This window comes from Nicotiana tabacum, chromosome 4, assembly GCF_000715075.1.
Source record: "Nicotiana tabacum cultivar K326 chromosome 4, ASM71507v2, whole genome shotgun sequence".
Lineage (NCBI taxonomy): Eukaryota > Viridiplantae > Streptophyta > Magnoliopsida > Solanales > Solanaceae > Nicotiana > Nicotiana tabacum.
In genome coordinates this window covers 74,713,112-74,739,776 of record NC_134083.1, presented here as the reverse complement: position 1 = coordinate 74,739,776, position 26,665 = coordinate 74,713,112, and the positions used below count along the sequence as shown (strand labels likewise).

General features: G+C 38.5%; 2 protein-coding genes across 2 annotated transcripts; one reads left to right on the top strand and one right to left on the bottom strand.

The window, feature by feature from the left end:
• The first annotated feature begins 18,755 nt into the window (after positions 1 to 18,755).
• On the top strand, positions 18,756 to 22,699 carry LOC107816855 (uncharacterized). The gene is made up of 4 exons (XM_016642598.2): positions 18,756 to 19,581; positions 20,004 to 20,264; positions 20,481 to 21,353; positions 21,945 to 22,699. Exons 1-4 carry the CDS (start codon positions 19,152 to 19,154, stop codon positions 22,424 to 22,426), a joined length of 2,046 nt encoding a protein of 681 aa, XP_016498084.1. The 5' UTR covers positions 18,756 to 19,151; the 3' UTR covers positions 22,427 to 22,699.
• Positions 22,700 to 23,553: 854 nt separating this feature from the next.
• Positions 23,554 to 24,713, bottom strand: LOC107816848 (uncharacterized). The gene is made up of 2 exons (XM_016642593.2): positions 24,422 to 24,713; positions 23,554 to 24,321 (listed from the first exon to the last, which is right to left on the bottom strand). The coding sequence occupies exons 1-2, from the start codon at positions 24,584 to 24,586 to the stop codon at positions 23,713 to 23,715; spliced, it is 774 nt and encodes a 257-aa protein (XP_016498079.2). The 5' UTR covers positions 24,587 to 24,713; the 3' UTR covers positions 23,554 to 23,712.
• Between the last annotated feature and the right edge of the window lie 1,952 nt (positions 24,714 to 26,665).

Below are 26,665 nucleotides of genomic sequence, written 5' to 3'. Positions count from 1 at the left end.
GCAATGCTTTTTAATTCTCCCATGCAACTATTGAAGTAAAGCACGCAACTTTATGAGTGCATTTTTAATGTTAATTTTACATAAATTTGTATGCGTGTAAAATATTTCCTCGTAGCTGTTTGTAAATTTTATTTGAAAATTGCATAATCTCAAAAGCAAAAATATACTCACTATATAATTTTTACACTATGCATTAAAATTTTAAACATTTCGAAGCAATGGATATTAGTTTTTCAGGTAAATACTGAAACTTCTCGTTAAAGGTAAAATCTACCAAATAACCACCTTAAATTCGCAAATACTAACAATCTTCTTAAAGCATTGAATTTGTAAATGGTAAGAAAACTCATAGGCGAAATCACTTGGCAACCATCCGAGCAATGAAATCCTCGTACTTAATCTTTCCATCGGATCCAACATCGACCTCTCGGATCCACTCATCAAACTCTGAAGGCTCGAGCTTCTCACCAATACTGGTAAGAATGTGCCTAAGATCCACAACCACAATGCAACCCGTGTTGTCCTCATCTAGGACCTTAAACGCGTCACGCAGCTGGCGATCAAATGGTTCAGGCTTGAGGTGTATAGACATGAGCTCAAGGAAACAGATTTGGGCACTGAATTGTTTATTGTATTGTTGAGATTCGAAGAACAAGTTTATATTTCAGAATATAAGATTTGAAATCTGCAGTTGCATTCAATAGATTGAACTATTTAATATTTGAATTTAAAAAGTTGCATTTGAAAGATAAACGAACTTAAGATTTGATTTCTAAAGTTGCATTGAAGAGATTGAAATCCTTCATATTCGAATTTCTGAAGTTGCATTTGAAAGATAAAAGAGCTTCATATTTATTTTTTTAAAATTGCATTGAAGAGATTGAACTATTTCAGATTCGAATTTCTGAAGTTGTATTTGAAAGATAGAAAATTTTCATATTTGATTTCTAAAGTTGAATAGAAGAGATTGAACTGCTTCAGCTCCGAGCGATTACACTTTGCAAATTTTTGTGCAATGCAGGTATAACTTCAATGGTAACCCCAAAAGTGGGTATATATGAAAATGCCCCTCAAAATTAGGTCCAGATTGGGGGCCTATTGGAAGATAGCATAAAGTGCACAAATAGCCGTTTTAAAGACATCTATTTAAGGAAACATCCAATATTTACAAGGTTTTTAAAGTTTAGTCACCTCATAATCAATTTTAAGTATGCAAGTATGAAGTTTCCAACTTTAGACCTACGAATATGAAGTTGAGCTATTGGTAAAACCAATCTGACGTAACCGAATGAAGCTCAAATTTAGACATGTGGTTAGAAGTTAGGCTTTTTGCAAAACACAACTTTAAACTCATAGATTAAAATTTGAACTTAGGCTCTTAGGACTTCAAAATTTCGGGTAAGTTAAGGCTTTGGTAAAGTCCACTTCAGAAAGCCTAACTTTATTCCCGAAGGTCGAAAGAAGAAGAAAAAGAAGAGAAAAAAATAGTAACAAGCGGCAACAGATTCAATATGAAGTTTACCAAAACTAGTTAAATTTTAAATAAGAATGCTGCAAAGTAATTACTGTTAAAATGTTGAATGTGTTATGACAAAGAATTTAAATTACGGATCTTTACACAAATAGCCGGCCATATTAATTGTTTACTTTTTCTAGCCATATACATAGATTATACACATGTAATACATAAATTATGCATATATTATACACTCATCGGCTATTTTTAGTTTAAGTGGTAGGGTGAGCGGTTATTTGAGTTAATTCTTCTTTAAATTAAATGAATATTTTATTAATTAATGGCCTTAAAGGACTAGGAGAACTGACACCACATTATAAAGCCCATATTCCATGCTAGGCATCTTAACGGACTCGCCTTAAATTTGGCCCTTGCTGAATTTTCCTTGTTCTTTTACACGAACCCAACCTAAGAGAAAAAAAAAGGGAAAATCAGATAAAGTTCAATGCTCTATGTATAATAATAATACTAATAAGTAGATATAAAGTGACAAGAGCAGGCAAGGACTGAGGAGAGCGACTTTGATGGTGGGAAAGCAGTGTAAAAAGTAAGGTCCATAAGATAAGCGATATTGCAAATGCACAAAATTAAAGACGACCAAAAAGCAAATCTTTCGCTTTTATAAATCACTCTCAGGTATATTCAGCAACAAGGGGTATTTACCCAATAATGCTGAAAAAAGCAAGATGCTTTTTCTACTCCAACTCCTAGCAACAAACTTTTGCAACCATTCTCTTTTCTCATAAAATAAATAATAATAATACTTAAAGAATTGTTTTGAATTCTTGGTTTAGTTTGTCATTATGCTGGTAATTCCACTCGTGACTGATACACGAGAAGGTGTCTGAAGTTGAGGGATCTGTTTTAATTTGCTATCTAAAAGAGATGTGACCATGTAAAGTCGTCGTTGTTGTTTATTGCAGCCAAATGCAAAAAGTCAAAGCCTAGCTAATTACTATCGCTCACTAGCTTTTTGTTGGATTAAAGATCCGATAAAGAGTACTCCTAATATTCTTCCAAAAATGTATTCTGCACTAAGCAGTGCTTAAATTGAAAAGAAAGATAAAGATATGGACGGGTCAAATGGTTTTGTGCTACAATCAAAATAGATAGAGACTTTTCGTGCTATCAACGATGATACTACTATTTAACTAGCAAATGAAAATTTTACATATTTGCCGACTATACTTTCTAGTTCAATAGAGTTCGAGGTCGTGTACCACACTTTGACAGAGTTAAAAAAGAAGAAAGGGGCTACCATTACAGAAAGGATATGTGGGAGTTGGGACCAGAACAAGAAAGCCTAGAGTGAAGATGATAGAATACCCAAACTAGAATAGGTGTTACTCAGTGGAGTGGGAGAAGTAGGATTTTCACCAAAATGATTTAAAAAATAAAAGAAGTTGAGACACAAAGAAAGTAAGAGGATTCAACCTCTAATAAATATACATAAAGAATAATTTCACCTTACATATACGTATATGTAAGTTTTCGACAAGCTCCGCCCCGGCTATTACTGCACTAGGTAGTTGAACTAGTACATGAGGACAACTGCATTTCATTATCTGCCAAGGATTCTGTCTTTCAGTCCTTTTATTGTTCATCATTCTCATAGTGATTTTTTTAAAATATCAAAATTTTGGAACTGGATTTTCCTGTTTCTTGTACTGTATGACACAGTCAAATGGGGCTAACGAATACATGAACTGGAGTATATCTTGATCTTGCTTGCTTGCTTGTATGATAACCACCTAAAAGTAAAAATCCTAGTCGAACTTTTATTAGACACAAATTTGTTCCAAGAATTCCCATGCCAATTTCATCTTTCCAGTCAAGTAATATTATTATAGTGTGTCGGTATTGTAATTTTGTTAAATGTCACACGAAAAGCCTTAAAAGCTATGGAGTAACTGATAACAAGAAATCCAAGTAACCTTACAAATAAAAAGACCTACCGTTATTAGGTACCTACAACGTTCTACCAACTAAGTTATCGAATAACTCAGTGCATCAAAACATAATCATCTTCCGCATATAATGTTTTGCTATGCTCACGAATTCAAATTGCTGACACTAAAAAGATATTAGCAGTGGAAACTGAAGCGATTTTGCTGTTTGTTGCTTGTTCTGTTGCTGAATTCAAATTGTTGATACACAGAGAAGAGAGTGGTTCTGAAGAATCTTTCTTAAGCGTGGTAGAGGGTCCCTGAACCAAAAAAAAGGTTGAAAAGCAAAATGTGTCACTTCCCAAAAAGGTAGGTACTGTCTAAAGTGGGGTTAGAATTAGATGCCTTAGTTCTTTTTCAGAGGCATTGGGAAAAGTATCATAATGCAAATGGAAAAGGAAGAGTGAACTAAGTGCGACCCCTTTATCGCCTTTCCCATTTCTACAAAATTACCTTTGCATAATACAACCAAGAATGATACTTGACCTCAAATAGATAAAGACATCCATGACAAGTCCATTTTCATCGGTTTCTTTAAAGAAAAGCAAAATTTCCATACCTCAACCGAATTTATATTATCCCTCTAATCCTTTTTTTCTATCGTTTTTTCCAAAATACTTGTCATTTTAAAAAAAATATTAATCCCTAGTACTATTACCCTTTCAATTCCCCCCTTATTCTCACTACTCCTAGAAGATATATAGTCATTATTTACTTATTCTTACTACTCCAAGACGACAAATAGTCATTACTTGCTCATTTAAATTATATAATTTAGTCGAAATACTCCTTATCATTAATGTTATATTTAAATGATTCTTTTCGGTGAGTGTGCCAAAACCTAAACAATAGATATAAAAGGACCGGACGAAGTATAACCTAGTACTCCTACTTTATGCTCTACCAATTGAGATATTGCGAAAATTAAAAAAGGATGACGACAAAAAGAAAATTGGTGTTTAGAGAATGAGTGCTTGACATATTATTGTTGATTATATTGATCATATTGGAGTTTAGAAAGTGTGTTCTTGACACTTATTGTGTATACTAGCCAGATGGAATTATATGGAAAATGTATCGATTTTCCTTCACCTTATTAGTTATGGAAGGACACAATAGTTGGTTAATGTGTTGTCCCCCATCTTGACACCAAAAATGTAAAACTGTGCTTTAAACAAGAAATAGCCACAACTCCATATCTTAGTATATTAGAATAACACACTATACCCAAATGTAGTTGATTATGTCCAAGGACAAAGATTACAGTATTTAGTCTTGCTATAACCAAGTTTTGGATAGGCTTGGGATATAAACCAAACCTGTGCTGGCAACTGAAAAAAAGCAATCCGTTGGCAATTGGTTACCTTAGTGAGACCATGCAAAAGCATGGGCACGGACAATATTATCCTGGAATTATCAGATCTTATAACATTAGGCACAGCTATCTAAGCATGCCTAAAAAGCAACCACGACACAAAACCAAACATAATTAAAACCAGGTTTTTATCTTTAACAGTTCACCCAAAGCTTCTTTTTCGATCATCTCAATGAATATGTTTGTTAATTTACTGTGACAAAAATAGTAAATTGTTTTCCAGGCGAGATGAATATACAGACGGTGCACTACTTTATCTTCAAATGTAGAATATAATGCAGTACCATAAAGTTTTAAACTTTGTTTTGTTGGAATGATCAACCTTGTTTTTCTTAATTTGTCACTATTCATTACCTTGTTTCTTCGATCAATACATCGGTTGTTTCAACGGCTAAAGGCTTTCTTGTCTTCCATTATTTTGGTACAAAGTTTTTGTTTCTACGTTGTTTTTTTATTAATTAGTTTCATAATCATGGTTACTATTATGTTATTAATGATACATACTTGTAACGAAATGATATCCCTCCACATATTGCAAGACAGCCATTAGATTTTCACTTAATCCCCATAATCATGCAGTACGTCTCAACATTGATGGTGTTAACCTTTGATTTAATGGCGAGTACTCCTAATGTTTTATACGAGGTACTACTAAATTATGTTCCTTTTTATGCAATGGTGTATTTATGTACGAAGTTTAAAATGCGAACATGATCATATATTATCGTTGTAATTGTGAAGTAAAACATTAATGTAATAGTTGGAGAGTTTATTTGATGAAGATATTATCACATCATATAATAAGTCTAATATATTCAAATTCTTGAAATTTGTAACAATTGTATGGAGTGCTCATTAGCCCCGGTTTTACCCGTATACAGACTATTCCCCTCGTTTCCCAGAGAGCAGATTTGCCGAAATGATGGAAAATGATAGATGAATCCTGGTTCCTTCCTTCGCACGTTACAACCGAGATGGAGGATAAGACGAAATATGCCATCAGTCACGTCGTTCTGACTTTGGACACGTGTTGTTCAACGGCTGGTTTCCTCCGAATGTGAAACGCCGTGAATTTCCTCCTATAAAAGCTTTGACCCTTTGTACTTTTTCTACTTTCTGATCCAAACTTCCACCTTCGAATCCACTAGCGACTGTCAAAATTTTCAAATCTTTGTATCTCCATTTTTGATCTTCAAATCTTCATAATTGTTCCTAGGCTTCTACCTAAGTCTTTATCCTACCTTCAAACCTTTATACTCTTCTCTTCAACCTTTATACTCTTCTCTTCAACCTTCATACTCTTTCTTTAACCTTCATACTTGTTCCTTCAAATCTTCATCTTTCCTTCTTCAAATCTTCACATTTTTTCCAGATTATAATGGTTGCAGGCTGCCCCTTCATCTTCCCACCCGGCCAGAGATGCTGAGGTAGCTGCTTCCGAGGCGGCTGCTCCCGAGGCTGCCCCGATCCCCTCATGAAAAGTTTTATATTTGAGGGCTGTTCAACTGTAGACGACTTCAAAGTCGAGAAAGCCTCATCCAAACATGACCGGTGTAAAGGGGCATGGAGATGCATATGCTCCATTATTGAGGATACACTTCCCATAGTTCGAGAGGACTGTAAATGGGAAGGCAAATACGTGGTTGTCCCCGGGCCAGAGGACGATATCACTACTAATATGGAGAGATATTTAAGTGCTTACACTTACCACTTCACGCTGGGCCCAGTAGACACAATAGTTTTGGCCTTCTGTAAGAGATACGAGGTGTGCCTTGGGAAAATCTACCTGTCTCTTTGGAGGATCGTGACCCTCCTATGTTATTTTGTGAACAACACTGAGTCCCCATGGTTCACCATCGACCATCTACTCTGTCTATACAGTCCCCAGATTTTTCGAGGGGGACTAATCAAGCTTCCTCACGGGGCCAGCAAGACCTCCTTTTCGAGCATTAACGAGGATCAAGACCGAGGCTGGCAGGGATGCTTTATTTGGGTGAAAAACGAAGATTTGATCCCTTTTGAACTCGTGCCATTTTCCGAGAAGTTGAATGCATCTCGTAAGTGTAGTGTTTTCTTAAGTGCCAAGTCTCATTTGTTTCCTATCTCACCATCAGTATTTGTGGTTGTGCAGCTGTTGCCCAGGTCCCTAATGCAATCCCCCGACTCAAGGAGTGGATCAAAGGCATTTGCAAGCAGATGTCATACTTCGAGCGCTCGTGGCACAAGCTTTCGAAAGGCCAATGGGAGGCTCGTTCTAATGGTAAGGTTCTCCTCCAAATAGCTATTACTATCATCTAAACTTACATAACGCCGACCTCTCCTCTTTCTTTCGTAGGTTTGCCTAAGACCACCGAACTTAGGCCGTTGGAAGAGGATGAGGATGTGTCCTTGTCCGTTGATCCCTCCGTTACGGGGCAACCCCAGGTAACTGCGGAGGAGAAGAAGAGAAAAAGGAAATCCTCGGGCTCATAGGGTCCCGAGGTGAAGATAAAAAAGAGGTCGGCCACTCGGGCTCGCAAGCCCAAGAAGAACGCCGGGTCCCGGACTCCGACTTGCTTTACCGGCTCAGGAACGAGCCTGAAGAAGATAGTATCTTTATCGCCCACGGTTCGGCCCCTGTTGTGGAATATGCGACAACCGAGGAGAAAGGTCACGAGGTCGATCCCCTTCTGGTCCGAGAGGCCGAAGTAAAGATGGAGGTTGCGACTTCTCAAGAAACTGCTCCTGCCTTGAAGGAGTTGATCGGTATGATTGGCATCATTGAGAGGCCCTCCTACACCGAGTCTATGCTCGAAGAGGCCCAAGCGAGCAAAGAAAAATCAAATAAAGGAGCACAAGGTGCATATGACCCTTTTATCTCCTTCTTCGATGGCATGGATATGTCAACACTAGAAGATTTCTCTGGGTTGGGCCACATGGAGATACCGAAGAAAGATGTGCCTTCATGAGCTGATGGGTCGAGCATGAGCCCACGATTGGTTAAGCAATTCCCTGCGCCGAGTGCGTACCCCGAGCATAAGAGGATGGTTATTCTCATGGTCCGGGAGGATGCCCAGGTTCTATCCGCTCTGGCAGGCATAGCCAGTTACCTCCGACGTCTGGTAACCGAGGAGGACAAGACAAAGATGAATGAGGTGGGCACATCGAACCTCATCAATGAGGCACAACAGGCGTTGAATCGAGTAAGGTTCTAATACCTTCGAGCTCCTTTTATGAATCACTTAAAAATTTCCTTTGATGTTTCTTACTTAATTCCCTTTCTTTACAGGCCTCAGTGCTTCACCACAAGAGTTTCTTCCGATACCGCTTGGAAACAAGCCAACTCGAGTTCGATCTCAAGGAGTAGGCCCAAAAAGGGACATGTATAAGCTTCTCAGTGAGCAACAAGACGGGGCCATCAAAGACCTTCAGGCCGAGCTGGTCAAGGCTCAAAAGGAAGATTCGACCCTATGGCGGGAACGTGTTGACCTTGTCGAAAAGGTAAAGGTCTTTGAAGTTAAAAATGAGGAGCTAGTCGTGGAGATTAACGATAAATCCTCGTAGGTCCAACAAAAGATCGACCAGATCGACCAACTCTGAATCGAGATGAACGAGGTCCAAGTCATGATCGATGAGTGAAAAAGAAAAATGGACATGCTGGCTTCGGAGAAGAAAACTGCCAAGGAAAAGCTAGCATCGGTGGAGGTCCAACTCCGGGTAGTGAAGAAGAAAGCTGACAAGTGGTCTCAGTTGAATGACGATCTTCGAGCACAGCTGAGCTCGGCTGTCACAAAGTGGGATGCCCTTGGTAGAGAATACGAGGCAGTGATGTTCAAGTTGGATACAACCTCCGCCGATGCCGAAGAATGGTGGCCCAATACAAGGCCGATGTAGAGGCAGCCGAGGCTCGCCTAAAGGCAAAGGCTAAATATATGAAGTGACTATCCCAAAGAGAGACCCTCGAGGAGATTCACGCCCGAGATTTTGACATGTCAGCTGAAATCGAGAAAGCCAAAAAATCTGAGGACGAGGCGAAGAAGCTTTACGAGCCTGAAGGTACCGAAGGCTCTGAGGGTTCGGAGGATTTCGACGGCTCTTGCGACGAGTCGGGCCCTGATGAGGATTAGGCGTAGATGCCTTAGTACATTTTTAGTTTTTGTCTTATGTATATTTTTTGTTTGTTTTGAGGCCATTTTTGTTGGGCTTTGTAAGTATATATGTATATAAAATTTTTCCTTTCTGGCAATTTTGAGTCTTTACGTTTTCAGCATCTTTTCATAATTTCTATTCTTGCAATGTTTCTAATGCCTTAGCATAGAATCAAATAAAGTTATAGGGCATTCGTTTTTTTAGAGGTTCGAACGGAGCCTGACTTCGATACAACTTTGTTTGCTCGAGGCTTTGAAAACTCATGTGGCCAGAAGTTTTTTCAACATGCTTAAGTGATTTTAGACTATGCTTTTATCGAGGGTAACCTTTTAGCAGTTTTTGAATTTTTATGAAGGCCTTACTTTTGATTATGAGTTTTGGACGTTTCCGAGACATTTTTTGGGTGGCCGTAGCCTTTTGTTTATGGGCACCGCCTAATAGGTTTGGTGCTCCCGGGATTTGGTAGCCCGATTTATCCGAACCTTTTTTGAATGATAGTCCCCGAGTAGGGGTAGGACGATAGTCCCCGAGTAAGGGTAGCCCTTGGGATAGTCCCCGAATAGGGGTAGCCCGTAGGCCCTTATGATTCGGGTTTTAAGAGGCAAGAAAATGCGTAATAGCAAGGCGAAACTTTCTTTCATTTCAATGTGTAAAGTACATGATATAAATTTATATCATGGCTAAGGTGGGCTACGTGGGAAGGTTCTTACGACCGTTTGGCCCTTACAATGAATCCTAATTACCGAACTTTAGCTACTAAAGTACGAAGTGTCCTTCTTTCCTTGCTAAGAACCTTAACCTGAGGATAATAGCCCCCAGTATTCGAGGTCGAGCTTGAGAGGGCTCGAATACTATTGATACCGGCCTTCAATTCTAATTTAGCAAGATTTACTATTGCCTCATTAAAAACCTTGCCGAAAAACCCTTTTGGGACAAAACTGGATCAAGGGAAAAAGAGTGCAAGGCGTGCTTTCAGACCTAACAGCCACATTCACCCTTGTCCGTTACTTGCAAGTGTTAGTCCGATTCATGATATTATTAAAGAGTAATTGAAATCGTACCTTAGCAGTAGTACCGCTTTAAGTGTGTCACGTTCCAGTTGTTCGGTAATAGCACATCTTTCCTGTTTGGAGCTTATATGAGCCTTTGCTGGTAATTCCAATGACTCTATATGGTCTATCCTAATTCGATCCCAGCTTCCCCTCGTTCAGGTTCCGGGTGTATAATGTTACTTTCCTCAACTCCAAATCCTCGATCTTGAAGTGTCGGAGGTTGGCTCTTCGGTTGTAGTATCTTTCTATATGCTATTTCTTGGTGGCCAACCGGACTAGGGCGGCCTCACGCTTTCATCCAATAGTTCTAGGCTCATGATCATGGCCTCGCCATTCGACTCTTCAGTCGCATATTAGAACAAGAGGCTCGGTTCTCGCACTTCAACTAGTATTAGGGCTTCCACACTGTAGACCAATAAAAATGAGGTGGCCCCGGTACTAGACTTTGAGGTTGTACGGTATGCCCACAGAACTTCGGGCAGGATTTCCTTCCATTTCCCTTTGGCGTCGATCAAACTCTTTTTCAGGTTTTGGAGTATGGTCTTGTTTGTAGATTCTACCTGTCCATTTCTACTCGGGTGGTAAGGTGTTGATAGTATCTTCTTAATCTTGTGTTATTCGAAGAACTTATTTCCCTTGCTACCGATGAATTGTTTCCCATTGTCGCAAATGATTTCGGATGGTATGATGAATTGTCATATTATATGGTCCCAGATGAAGTTAATGACTTCTTTTCCCCGGACTTTCTCGAACGCTTGAGCTTCGACTCATTTGGAAAAATAATCGATCATGAATAGTATGAATTGAGCCTTACCGGGTGTCCACGATAGGGGACCGACGATGTCCATTCCCCTTTCATAAATGGCCATGGGGACTAGATCGAATAGAGTAGCTCTCCCGGTTGATGGATTATCGGTACGTGTTTCTGCAGCCGTCACATTTTCGTACAAAGTGCTTCGCGTCCTTCTCCATTTCGGTCCAGTAATAGCCGTCCCTGATTAATTTCTGAACCAAAGATTCCGCCCCCAAATAGTTCCCGCAAGTGCTTTCGTGAACTTCTCTCAAGGCATATTCGGTTTTTCCCGGCACCAAACATATAGCTAGCAGGCAGTCGATTGTTCTTCTCAACAAAGTCCCTTCGACCAAGCTAAATCTGACAGCCTTCGTACGCAGAGCTCTCAATTCTTTGGTGTCTGAGGGCAATTTCACACTCTTCAAATAATCTATGTACTTGTTCCTCTAATAGCAAGTCAAACTTGTTGAGTTTACTTCGGCGTGGCCTTTTTCTATCACCGATTTCATGAGCTATACTATTGTTCCCGAGCTGAACTCATCGGTATCGATCGATGACCCTAAATTAGCCAGAGCATCGGCCTCACTATTCTGATCTAGGGGCACATGCTGCAGGGTCCATTCCCTGGATTAATGCAGCGTTACCTGTAATTTGTCCAAGTACCTCCACATCCATTCTTCTTTCACTTCGAACGTTCCATTCACTTGATTTACTATGAGGAGAGGGTCGTATTTGGCTTCAATCACCTTGGCCCCAAGGCTTTTAGCTAATTCGAGACCTGCAATCATGGCCTCATACTCGGCCTCATTGTTAGTCAATTTCATTGTTCTAATAGATTGCCTAATTATACTCCCCGTAGGTGGTTTCAACATAATGCCGAGTTTGAACCCTTTTGCATTCGAGGCTCCGTCCGTGAAAATGGTCCAGATTCCCGAGGAAGTCCCTAAGGTTAACAATAATTCCCTTTCGACTTCGGGTATTAAGGCCGACGTAAAGTCGGCCACGAAGTCTGCCAAAATTTGTGATTTTATGACGGTTCGGAGTTGATACTCGATATCATACCCACTGATTTTGACGGCCCATTTGTCCAATTAGCCCGAGAGCTTGGGTTTGTGAATAATGTTCCTAAATGGATAAGATATTATGACACATATGTGGTGACATTAAAAGTACGGTTTTAGTTTTGAGAAGGCACTTAGTAAAGCGAGCACCAACATTTCCAGGTGAGAGTACCTTGTTTTGGCCTCGCCTAGAGTTATACTGACATAAAAAATAGGCAAGTGCGTACTTTCCTCTTCCCTGACTAAGACTCCACTTACCGCCACTTCAGATACCGCCAAGTAAAGGTACAACTGCTCATCCGCCTTCGGAGTATGGAGCAAAGGCGGACTTGATAGATACCGTTTGAGTTTTCCAAAGCTTGTTGACACTCCGGAGTCCAGGAAAAGTTATTCTTCTTCTTTAATAGTGAGAAGAACCGATGGCTTTTATTCTAGGATCTCGATATAAACCGGCCCATGGCGGCTATGCGCCCGGTCAGCCTCTGAACGGCCTTAACATTATCCATCATATTGATGTTTTCTATGCCTTTGATTTTGTCAGGATTGATCTCGATTCCCCGGTTGGACACCAGAACCCAAGGAATTTTCCTGATCCTACCCCGAATGCGCACTTTTCTCGGTTCAACTTCATATTGTATTCATTTAATATGTCGAAGGTTTCCTGCAAATGTTTCAAATGGTCCTCTGCTCGCAGGGACTTGACTTACATATCGTCAATGTAAACTTCCATTGAATTTCCTATATGTCCTTTGAATATCTAGTTTACTAGGCGTTGATATGTGGCACCAGCATTCTTTAATCCGAATGTCATTACATTATAACAATAGGTGCCAAATATAGTGATAAAAAAAGTTTTTTTGTGATCATCCGGGGTCATTTTAATTTGGTTGTACCCGGAATAGGTATCGAGAAATCTGAATATCTTGTGCCCGGCCATCGCATCGATCATGCGATCGATTTTAGGCAAAGGAAAAGAGTCCCTAGGGCATGCCTTGTTCAAGTCCTTACAATCTACACACATTCTTAGCTTATTTCCTTATTTAGGTACTACTACTACGCTAGCTAACTAGTTCGGGTACTTAACTTTCCGAATGGACCCTATTTTAATGAGTTTAGATACCTCGTCTTTGAGGAATGCATTCTTGACCTCGGATTGAGGTCTCCTCTAATGTTTAATCGGGTGAAACTTCAGGTCCAAACTCAGCTTATGAGTGGTTACCTCCTGGTGGGATCCATGTCATGTCAAGATGGGACCAAGTGAAAGAACCTATGTTAGCTTTAAGAAAATTAATAAGTTTTTTCCTGAGCTCGATGGTTAACCCCGTGCCCAGGTATACCTTTCGATCCGGCAGGTGCTCGATCAATATAACTTGCTCCAACTCTTCAACCGTTGATTTTGTGGCGTCAGTATCATCAAAGCTATGAACGATCTCGGAACTCCGCAATCATCCTACTCATTCAACTCCTTGTTCCTCAAATCTGACCGGGACCGGCATCAGTGATTTCTATTTAACTTCTGCCTTTCTGATCGGCTTTGTGCACTTTGATGTTGAAACGGCGGGTACCAGAGTACTTCATCGATCGCGAACATCTCTTTCGCAATCGGCTATTCTTCGGATACCGTTTTGATTCCTCCTGGTGTAGGGAACTTCAGTGCCTGGTGCAAGGTCGAAGGAACCACCCTCATGTTATGAACCCATAGTCTTCCGAATAGAGCGTTATATCTCATATCCTCTTCGATCACATAGAACTTTATTTCCTAGATGGTCCGGGTGGTGTTCACCAGTAGGGTTATTTCCCCTTTAGTGGTTTCACATGCCATGTTTAATCCGTTCAATACTCGGACTACTGGAACTATTTGATCTCGTAACCCCAATTGCTTTACGACCCTTGATCTGATAATGTTGGCCGAGCTACCTAGATCAATCAACACACATTTAACTATAGATTTATTGATAAGTACGGATATTACCAGTGCAACATTATAAGGTTGCATGATGCGCTCAACATCCTTTAGTGCGCTTTATCATCGGTCCCTAGGGGACATCGATCCCTCAAATAATCAAGTTGATGACGTGCTGAGGTTCTTCTTGTTTGGTCTGTTTGTTGGAGTCCCTGTTCCTAAAGTGATTTTTGGCTCGATCACTCTAGAATTCCCGGTGATGTCCGTTATTGAACAATCGGGCAACTTCTTCTCTCAATTGTGGGCAGTCCTCGGTCCTATGGCTTTGAGTGCCTTGATACTTACATATCAGGTTAGGATCTCTCTGCGTGGGGTCATACTACAATGGTCGAGGCTACTTGGTCTCCTTGATGTGCCCAATGGCTGATACAATGCTGGCTGCATCAACGTTGAAGTTATACTCTAACAATCTTGGAGCTTCCCTTCCCCCGAGCGGCCTATCGAAACCATTTTTGGTCATAAGGCCTCGGCTATTTGGCCCTCGATCGCTTCTCTTTTCGTTCCTTGTAGAGTTGTGCCCGGACCTGTTTCCCCTTTAATCTGTACTGTATGGTTGGTACCGATCTCAAACCGGCCTTGATTCATGATCGACGACTCTCTTAGGCCTGTCGTCGGTTCTGATGGGATAAACGGACCTAGAAGGGGTTTTGAGTTGGTCATCCTCGAATCTGTTTTTTGACTAGTACCTGTTGTGGACGTCGACCCAAGTTATCGCCGGGTACTCTACCAAATTTTGTTTCAGCTACTGCGAATCCAAGGAGCTTCGGGGGTTAAGTCCGTGAGTGAATGCCTAAACGGATCAATTGTCCGCAACTGGAGGTAAGTCCCTCTGTTCCATTTGAAATCTTGACACGAACTCCCTCAGTATTTCGTTGTCCCTTTGCTTAACCTTGAAAAAATCCGATTTTCTTGTCTCGACCTTGATGGTCCCGGCATGCACCTTTACAAAAGCATCCGCGAGCATAGTGAACGAATCAATGTAATTTGGAGGCAAGTTGTGGTACCATATCATTGCTCCTTTTGACAGAATTTCCCCAAACTTCTTTAATAACACTGACTCAATTTCATCGTCTTCCAAGTTGTTACCTTTGAGGTCACATGTGTAGGAGGTCATATGCTCATTTGGATCCGTGGGTCCATTACATTTTGGAATATCGGGCATACAAAACTTGTTCGGGATTGGCTTCGGTGCCGCACATAGAGGAAAATGCTTTTGGATAAATTTCTTGGAGTCTAGGCCTTTCAATATCGGAGGCGCTCCCGGGATTTGATCGACCCGAGAATTATATGTCTCCACCTTCTTGTCGTTTGCCTCAATTATTTTTCACCTAACTCCACCTGTTTCGTTGATGCTTCAAGCATTTTCATTACTTCGGGGCTGACACCGGTCTCAATTTCAGCTGGGCTTTCAGTGATCTGCTCATTTCTTCGGGTGTTTTCCCGGGATGGTTCGGGCTCGACCCTACTGGGGGTACGACTTTGATTTTGTAGCTGTGCTATCATCGCTTGTTGGGCCTGCAACATTTTGAAGATCACTCGTAGACTGACCCCGTCGCCTTCGCCTTCGGGCGCTCCTCGAGCCATTGGTCGGGCTCCTTCGCGAACGTTGTTCTCGGGGTCGGTAGGCAGGTTGGTGTCAATAGCCACATGCAAGTTAGCATCGACTGGATTTGCAATTGGGACTCCGTTGGGATCAACATGGGGCACCTCATTGCTAGGTACCATATTGTTGTTTTCGCCATGATTGCCAGACTGAGCCTCGACGTTCAAGTGAGCAAACTGAGAATTTGACATTTTCAAACTGACCTGAAATTGAGATCTTAAAGAACAAGTGTAAAAGAAAGTGTGTTATGGAGATTTGTATCAAACCACCGTTATTATCCTTAACCCCACGGTGAGCGCCAAACTGTTTACCCTTAAAATGGATAACAATTGAATTTATACGCAGTTTTAAAGATATGTGGATTGAATCAATACAAAATATCAAGAATCTTAGATAAGTGAATTAAAGATAAAATAAATAACCAAACCAATTGTGACGTTGAGTTCGGGCTCGGATCTAAGCTTGACAATTGTTCTGCCCCCGATTCGGAGCGAGATGTGTATGAAGAGCTATGATTAAATTAAGAACCTTTCAATAACTAGAAAGTAGAGAAACAAGCTTGTATTGCTTTTAAATGCCGCTTACCCTGTGTGCATTGAATAAGAAACCCCCTTTATATAGTAGTTGAGTTTTACCTCTAGTACAATTCTAAAAAAGGAAAAAATCCTTCTTGTACATCAACTACTGATATGCTACCGACATCGGGCGAGATCCGCGCCGTGATATCCGGTCGGGTAAGGATATCACGACCATCTGTTAGTCGCATGCAACCGTTTGTAGTACTGGGTTCGGGGGTATTGTCTTGTCGGGCCCGGTGACGAGCATTTCGTTCGAGCCTTAATTTGATGAAGATATTATCACATCATATAATAAGTCTAGTATATTCAGATTCTTGAAATTTGTAACAATTGTATAACAGATTTTCAAACAATCACCAAAGTTGAGGAGTGACCACAGTAAGTAAGTTAAGCATTTGTTGCAGGAGATTATTACAGGCTTGAATTGATTAAATTCATTGGCCCTACGAAATGGGAATCTCCTCGCCGAGGTGGCCTATAAATTTAAAATTGCAATAAACCGAGTGGGGGCAAAGGGAGTTGAACAAGACAATTAAAACCCGTCAACTCTGATTGTCAGAAAACCGCTGACCCCTCCCATTAAAGCATTTCAATTTTTACAATTTACAATAGGTCTGAGAACTGTTCTAGCTTGGTGATTGGAGGACCACCAACTTCAACCACATATAACTTATTGTGCAAAGGACTACGCAGCAATTAGGGAAACTAAGTTTGTTATGTCGTGGGTTCGAATTTAACTACAATAAACAAAAATATCAGCAAAAACAGTTAAATAGCTGCTCTTTTCGATCCACTTTAATTAAGTTTTTTTAATTTTGTTTGTAGTGCACAATATTAATTTTTTAGTAATCAAGAAGAAATTAACTTATTTTTTGTAAAGTTGCCGTTGGAGTAAAAAGTCTCGAAATATCTGTTATATTTTCAATGAACAAATTATAGAGATAGTAAAAGTTAATATGGTCAATTTTATTATTAATTAAAATTAAAAAATAAGTGTTTTAATATGTATGAAAACAATCAAAAAATTAATTAAAATTACCGGAGGAAGTAAGCAATCTTGACGACGCACCTAGAGAATGTGATAGTGTATAGTAATCGGCAGCAAAATTTGTGATTAAGGTGACTTGGTTGATGCACCTTAGAGTATCAGGACATAATTGCAACAGTCAAAGTACAAACTGAATAAACTATTCATTGTAGTTACTACTAGTAAATAATAAGATACTACGGATACTTGTAAGAAAATTAAACAAACATTTAATCACAATTTGAATATGGTAATTGTCTACTGCTTTCAAACCTTAGACAACTCTGTCGATTTCTCAAATATTTTAGAGCTTAAATCAGGGAAGGAATAAAAAAAGAAGTGATAGTACAAGATTTTAGTAAATTGTTCAAAATAGTACGAGAAGAGGAAATTAAATTGTCCGTTGAAGAAGAGTTCAAACTAATTGAGCTGAACTTAAAGATTCTTCAACGTCACGGCAGCGGCCGTTTAACAGCACAACAAAATTGCCACGTATTTTCAACATGCAAAACTACAATTTTCTCTATGTGCTATATATGGCTTATTGGCAGTGCCAACTTTAGGAGAATATTTCTCAGTTTGCTCGAAATAAAATAATGCCATGTCCCTGCAGATTTTGCTGACTTGGGTATATCTCCACCATTCCGTAATTTTTCACTAATTTTTGCAATAGTTGTATTCGTACTCTGTCTATTTGATTTCATAATAATATCCTTTCCTTTTAATTTGATCATAAATGATAACATACTGTTATGAAAATTGACACAAACGAAATCATTTTGCCAGAAAATGAACTTAGGCAGACACGGGCTAATCTAAAAGCTAGAAAAGTATAGGAAATACAGTAAAAGAGAGTGATTAAAAGCAGGAAATAATGATAATAAAAAATGTCCAAAAAATAATTGATTTGAATTAACCTAAATAGATTTGTTATATTATATGAGTATATTAAATTATATCACTAGATATGTTATTCGTAAGAAGTTAGCCGTTAATAGGCCGAATTCACTACTTTATTGTGCTAAAGGTTATAATTTTTACTTCATTGCATGCCGGCTAATCATGTTGAAGATAGCATTCGACCGAGATTTATTACACTTCAGTGTATGTTAAAGCTATTACGTACGTATTTGATCGAGTATTTGCGGTAAAAATCTCAGTTACAATAGTAATTTTGTTTGTATTTTGGTCTATCCACTACAAGTCAAGGACCCGTTTTTACGTAGATTTTTTTTCGGATTTTTTTTTCAAATAATGTATTTGTTCATGAAAATTTGTAAATTTTTGGAGATTTTTTGAAAAAGAATTTTTCATTAACCAAAAATCACTTTTTCAAGTTTTCCAAAAAAAATATTTTTCCACACTAAAAAAAATTATAATATTTTTTCAAGTAAAATGCACGTCCCAATATATTTCAAAATTTTAAATACTATTTTTTAACTTAATTCTTGATTTTTTATTTATTTTTAAGATCACAATTTTTATCTCCAAAAGCCTACTAAATCACCGGCTGGCCATTAAGCTCTTTGTGATAATGACTGTTAGACTCAAGAATAAACCCTGTCTCCTGTCCCTGGCGAGCTAATATCTATTTGTGATCGAGTTCAACCAACTCAACATTAATATATATCTATGTGTTAAGATATTTTAAAAAATTAATGTCGACTTAAACATCACTATATATAAAACAAAACCACTTACTATTATTTAACCAATAGCAAATGTGGGCGTCCAATAACTTTTGTCTCTTCTCCTTGTTCTTTCACTTTTTATTTTATTTTTGGTATTAATGTTGATATTGGTGTCTGTTGGAATAGTTACTTTCACTTGCACTGCTGCACGCTTCTAACGCCGATATACGAACCTCATCTCGGTCCCTTCCCTCTTCTATCAAAAGCCAAGAACATAGGACAACACCACAAACGCAGCAGAAGAACAAAAAGCAACATTATTTAAAACCAAAACACTATACTACTCTACTAAAGCAGACACATTCAAAGAAACATTAGAAAAAGAAACCAAGTGAGTCAGTGACTCAGGTTTACAAGTACTACTTCTCTGAACCCACAAAAAACCTCACTCTCCACCATTTTCAGTCAAAAGAGTAACATGGGTTTTCCTCCATTTCTCTGCTTTCTCCTAACACTCTTCGCATTCTTTTCTCCACAACCCATATATGGAAACAATGAATTGCAAGCTCTTATGGACTTAAAGGCAAGTCTTGACCCTGAAAATGCTTTGCTCATTTCATGGACAGTTTCTGGTGATCCATGTGATGGTTCTTTTGAAGGTGTTGCGTGTAATGAAAAAGGTCAAGTGGCTAATATTTCACTTCAAGGTAAAAGGCTTTCTGGGAAACTGTCGCCAGCCATTAGTGGGCTTTCTCACTTGACGGGACTCTACTTGCATTATAATTCTTTGTATGGAGAAATACCCAGAGAAATTTCAAGTTTGATTGAGCTTACTGATCTGTATTTGAATGTCAATAATCTCTCTGGTGAGATTCCTTCTGAACTTGGTAATATGTCCAGCTTGCAAGGTTAGTGTTAGAAACTTCTTTCTTTATGCCTTATGTTTTGTTTGATTTTTTAGCATTTTTTAAGTAGCATTGTGATAAAAAGAAACGATTTTTACGTTTCCTTGTTAGTTATCTATATTTCTCTTCTAATGTTCTGAGCTCATGCTGGAAAAATTAGGAGCTTTGCTGTTAATACTTGATTTCTCACTGAAATTTTTGATATTATTTCATTTTAAAATATAAATTCTTGATTTCACAAGTTGAAACTTGGTCTAGTTTTGGAATTGTTAAAGATTAATTTCCCCCCCCCCAAAAGTTCACTCTAGTAGTTTATCCACTGTAAAGGTGGCATCAATCTTGGTTTTTGGGTGTTTACTTTCATCCTCATTTCGATTATGGAGTCTGTTTCTTATCAATTTATTATCTTGTTTCGGATTGTACAGTTTTGCAACTATGCTATAACCAGTTCAGTGGTAGCATACCCACTCAACTAGGGACTCTAAAGAAGCTCAATGTCCTCGCTCTGCAATCAAATCAGTTAACTGGGGCGATCCCCGCTAGCTTGGGGGAGTTAGGAGTGTTGATGAGGGTGGACTTGAGTTCTAATCATCTTTTTGGTTCAATTCCTTCAAAACTCGCGGATGCTCCCCTTCTTGAAGCCTTGGATATCCGAAACAACAAGCTTTCTGGCAATGTGCCTCTTGGTAATAAAATTTCTCCCCTACATTATGTTTGTTTGGTGAAATTATATCTTATGTCTATCGGAAACAACCTCTCTGTCTTTCAAGGGGTAGGGGTAAGGCTGCATACATCCTACCCTCCTCCCCAGACCCAACTTGTGGGAATATACTAGGTTGTTGTTGTTGTTGGCGGTGGTGAAATTATATCTTATCTGGTATTTTATTTTCTGGTTTCTGCAGCTTTGAAGAGATTAGTTGGAGGATTTCAGTATGAGAACAATCCAGGACTATGCGGAGTAGGTTTCCCGTCCTTGAGGGTTTGTACCTCTTTGGATCGCTCAAATCCTAATAGACCAGAGCCCTATGGAGGTGGCTCGAGTGGTTTATCAACAAGAGATATTCCAGAGACAGCTAATCTCAATCTAAATTGCAGCGGAAATGGCTGTGCAAAGTCATCTAAAACCTCACAGGCATCTGTTGTTGTAGGGGTTATTGTGGTTACTGTTATTGCATCTGCTATTGGAGTTCTTACCTTCACGCACTATAGAAGGCGAAACCAGAAACTCAGAGGTGGACTTGATATGTGTGATAGCCGTCTCAGTACTGACCAGGCTAAGGAGGTTAATAGGAAGAACGGTTCTCCACTAGTTAGTCTTGAGTACTCGAGTGGTTGGGATCCTTTGGCTGAGGGTCGGCGTTATGGTGGAGTTTCCCAAGAGGTTTTGCAGAGCTACAGATTCAATTTGGAAGAGGTGGAGTCAGCTACACAGTATTTTGCTGATAAGAATCGATTGGCTAAGAGCAACTTTTCGACTACATATAGAGGGACTCTAAGAGATGGATCACTTGTTGCTGTTACGAGACTTACCAAAATTAGCTGCAAGTCAGAGGAAGCCGAGTTTTTAAGAGGACTAAACATTTTGACGTCTCTGAGACATGAAAATTTAGTTAGGTTGAGAGGTTTCTGCTGCTCTAAAAGCAGGGGAGAATGTTTTCTCGTTTATGATTTTGTTCCAAGAGGTAACTTGTTGCATTACCTAGATGTGAAGGAGGATGACGCTCGTGCACTTGAATGGTCCACCAGGGTATCTATCATAAGTGGCACCGCAAAAGGTTAGTGTTTGAATAAACTCTTTTTTTGTTATATTTAAAGTGCATCACTTTGAAATTATATTACTTTTTGAGTACTTAGCATCAACAATTCAACATTGAGTGGTATTATGAGCAGAAACTGTTTAACATTTAAGATGTTAAGCATGCTTCTTACTAAAAGTCGGTTTGGTTAAACCCAAGAAAACAGAAAAGGCATTTCATGTCTTAATGGATAAAGAATAAGCATTCATATGTATTCTTGTCCAGCCAGATCATGAAACATTGAGATCCTTTATTGTTGCTGCTTTCTGACTTGCTCCCCCTGTACTATTTAGCTCAGCTAAAAATCACAAAAAGGAAGTTAGTTGCATATCAAGATTTTATACAGGACTGTGTTGGATCATAGATGTAGTTTTTACTATGTGTTTCAAGTCTTATCTATCTGTCTTACTAGCACGGGCGTACCTTAAAGTGTAAGGTTTTTCTCTTATATTGATTTGTGCTATTAAAAACAAGCGTAATACTTAATACAACTCTCGAGTTGGGCACTTTACTGTAGAGTGGATCTAACAAGGGGCTGCCCTTTAATCCATCTGTTATCTTCTTGAGCAGGGATCGAGTATTTGCACGGGTGCAAGGTGAATAAGCCAGCTCTAGTGCATCAAAATATCTGTGCTGAGAACGTGCTCCTTGACCAGCGATTCAAACCATTGCTTTCAAACTCAGGCCTGCATAAGCTTCTCACAAATGATATCGTCTTTTCAGCACTCAAGGCCAGTGCTGCCATGGGATATTTAGCTCCAGAGTACTCTACTACAGGCCGATTTACGGAGAGGAGTGATATTTATGCCTTTGGAGTGCTAATTTTTCAAATTCTCTCTGGCAAGCGAAAATTCACCAGTTCAATGCGTGCTGCTGCTGAGTCGTGCAAACTCCATGACTTGATGGATGCGAATCTCCGTGGAAGGTTCTCTGACCCCGAAGCAGTAAAACTAGCAAATATTGCTTTGTTATGTACACATGAATGTCCAGAGGAGAGACCAACCATGGAAACAATCGTACGAGAACTTGGTAATTTAGCTATCTTTTCCTAATGCTAATGAACTTCTTCCATTTGTTGGCTCTGGCAAATTTTCTTTCCTAACTTATTAGCTGGAGATAGGTTCCTACTAACCTTGCACGAGTATTGGGGTGGAGTGGATTTACACATATAGTTCGTGAAGTTCTTTGAACGTGAACCTCGACTCTTTTGTGAATGTCTGTATCTTGTATGCCATTTAACCTTAGAATTTCTCAGTTTGGAGGAATTTCCTGTCTTTCTCATGGATTATTATTATTCTGTTTGTAAAAAGAAGGATTTTCCTCCATTTACCTAGTATCATTGCTTTGTACTTTTCATTTGTCGTTTGTCCATATGCTGAAATCTTGTGCCCTGAGTCTCATATGCAAGGGGTTCAATTATTCAATATATGATGACTGACGTGGTAACATTTTTTGGACTACCATATCGTTTGGAGCGGCTTTGGGCACACTTTGGCCCAATAAAGCTGTGCTTGAATTCAGTGATTGTCATCGTACAAACAAATATATGATGTGGAGATTTGCTCCTACTATACTTCTTTCACTAAGATAACCTGAAAAGATTAATTTCCACAGTCCACACGAAAAGATTAGCCCAAATATCCGGGTGGGTCAAAACATCTCGATCCTAGAGTGGAGTTTCCCTTTAAGATTGGATTCCACAGATCTAATCGGCGGAAAGAAACACTGGCTAATACTTTAATGGATATGGGGCCTAAGCTGCACCGAGACCTATTGACCCCTTATCTTCTTAAGGTAGACTAGAGCTTATTCATGAGGATGATTAGTAGTTCTCATAAGAAAAGAGATTACTTAATGCAATTACCCTGTCAGTCCTTCTAATGAAAACTGTCAAGGCCTTTCACATGATAGATCTAAGAGGTAAAATTTCATACCATTAACAAAGTTGAGTGATTCTACTCGAATTGAAGATTGAAATGAATTGAGTAAAGTTTGAGCTTGTTTGATCAATCTTTTGTCATTTGCTGAGTCTTTTCAGAAATCTGTTAGAAATTCTGTCAAACTGCAGATACTTATAATAATATTGACAGTTCTCTTTCCTAATTTCCTCTCCATTTTTAGCATCGGATCAATATTAACTGATTTGGGTAATTACATTTATGTCTCCACAAAGTTATCAGATTAGAATACTGGATTACATTTTATATTTATCAAAATTTCTCCTCCCGCATATTTGAATCTTTGGTTATTATCCATGATAGCTGAAGTTTTGTACATCAAATAACTATTTACAATTCCAATCTACTAAAATTAGACTAGTTATAATGTATCAATAGATTTAGGCTTCAACCACTCTCCTTCGAGGTGATTTTACTCTGTATACATGTTCTTCCCCTGTGCATTTATCTACCTTTACAATCCAATGTCCTCTATTTTCCATCCCCTGAGCCGTCACCTTTTTCGCTTTTGCACCAATTCTGGTCAGCAGCAGCCCTTCTCCTATAGGCAACAATTGCGTACGCAAAGGGCTACTCCTCCACGACTCCTTGCAAAATGCATTATATCCCAAAACTATAGTATTCTTTTCCCTCCTATGTTTTCGCAACGATTCAAGAATCTCTTCATGTTTTTGGATATTACAATCCACAGCTATGAAATCAGCATCTTTGTAGTAATTTGGCAGCAGCATGTTTAGACTCTGAGCATTAGCGACAACAAATTCAAGGTGACTAGAATTTGTGCCTAGTGCCATTTTGGAGAGATATAATTCTTCTACGCCGTTAAGGATGCAAATTACGCGTCCTCCTGTTTGTTGAGCTGCTGCCACAAGTGCAAGGGTGGTGGAATCTGCAACATTTGCACAAGCAACTACCATAAGTTGTACATTATTTCCTGCTGCGAGCGCGGAGATGAACTCTGCTCCGTTTGGTTCTGTAGCTCTCTTTCCCTGAATCAGATCAACATAACATTAGTAACAAGTTGAGGAGAAAAAATCATTTGAAATGTATATCAGATTTCAGATATGATAAGTTCATAATTGTACTTACCATGTTCATGGTTTTGAGAAAAGCTTTAGTGGCATTTTCAGCAGACCAACAACCCATTTTCTGTTTCTTTGTAATTTTCTCTTGATTTTTTTTTCTTCCAATTTTTGAAAGAAGCAGAGAGCTAGAGATGTATTTAAGCCTGCTTGGGTTAGTTTGGTAAGGCATCTACATTTATATATAGGGCAGGTAGAACCTATGTCCATGTGGAATTTAATTAGTAAAAACTCTCAAGTTGGTGTTACAAAATAAAATATACTGGATATTAATAAGAAAGGACGGCTTTTTCTTTAATATTCATGGAATTCTAGATTCAGAAATAGAAGATTTTAATTTTGGAAAATAGTGCTAGGTCGTAAGATTTTGAGCTTCAATTATTTTATGTAGATTTATTTTCAATTATTACAAGTTGTTGGTATAAAGTAACGTGAACAGCATGTTATGACTGACCTAAGGCAACCTTCGTGGAGACTGCATTAACAAATAAAAAATACACAAAAGAATGACATGGACTCCTTTAATCTACATTTCAGATGCAAAAGCTTGGTGTGGAATAAATTGTGCTAATTAGCTGTAATGTACTTAGAGGGGGTGACAGTTGAAACTTCCTTCATTACGCAGTATTACCATGTTTTTAGGGATAAACAATGTGCTAATTGCTAACCAAAACCAGGTTCTTGTTTGAAGATTCAATATTGTAGGTTGCTGGGTTTATAGATAAGTTTGATGGATTGTAATACCACTCCAATTATAGTGAAGGGATTTTAGGATAAAAACTTAGTGATTTTTTCATTCCTATACAATATTGGAAATTTAGGGTGTGTTTGATATGAAGGAAAATATTTTTCGAAAAATATTTTCCAATTTTTTAATGTTTGGTTGGCCTAAATATTTTGGAAAATATTTTTCTCGTGAACTCATTTTCCTCCAATTGGAAGAAAATATTTTCCGTATCAAGCGAAGGGAAAATATTTTCCAAAATTCTTTCTCAACCTTCCCCATCATATTCCTCATTCCCACCAACCCACCCCACCCTCTCCACCTTAAATAAAACAAAAAAAAATACTTTCTTTTATGATGTAGAAAAAGTATTTTCTTTCGTTTCAACAAAATAATGTAGTAAAAAGTATTTTTTTTCATTTCAACAAAATGAGTATTTTCTTTTCATGATGTAGAAAAAATATTTTCTTCTATTTCAATAAAATGAATACTTTATTTTCATGTTTTAGAAAGAGTTTCTATTTAGTTATGGAGCACAAATTTCAACGTTATTTTTGTGTAAAAAAGTAAAGCAGCACATTAGTTCCTTTGGGTTTGTGTGAATTTTTAGGATCCGTTTGGCCATAGATTTTGCCAAAATAAACTTGGATTTTAATTGACAAACACATGTTTGGCCATAGATTTTGCCTACATTTTGGCCAAACCCCAAATCCCAAATCCCAAAACCAGCTCAATAGCTGGTTTTGGGCCAAAATATCACTATTATATTTTTTTAAAATTGCTCCAAACTTTTGTATTTTATAAAAGAGCCCACAATTTATTATTTTGTAACGATGTTGCTTCGTCTTCTCGGTTATCAGATAGTGTATCATGTAGTTCATTATAAAAACGATAATTGTGTATCAAATTTATTTATGTTTAGGACTATGGTTTGAGATAATATAATGAATGTTATTGATAATGATATTATTGGATATTTGTGATAATTTTTAGAACTTGTGGGTATAAGTCATGTTTCATATTTTTCCAAACCAAACTTCACTCAAAGCACATGTCCAAACACATTTTCATCTTCAAATCAAACTTCACCCAAATCAGATTTTTCAGAATAAATTTGGGAATCTATGGCCAAACGCTAGCTTAAAAAGATGTCTGATTTCGTTTTCCGGCAATGGGTACTTTGGATTCAAAGTTAACATTAGCAGATAAATTAGCAAAAGCTAAAGAAGGATAAGGAAAGTAGAATTCAAGTAATAATCATTAAACTCACCAACCAAACAAGGAAAAATAAGTGATAAAATCACTCATTTTCCATGAAAATATTTTTCGTACCAAACACACCCTTATTTACTAAAATTGTCCTAATTTTGTATATTACCCGCCCTAAATAAAAATTGCTTATAATTTATATACAATTCATTATTAGTGCCTTAAATTAAGAGATTCAGTTACACTCTTTTTTTCCCTCTCATCTCCTCTTTCCCTATTCACTGCCACCTCTCTCCATATACAATCCATATCAGTGCC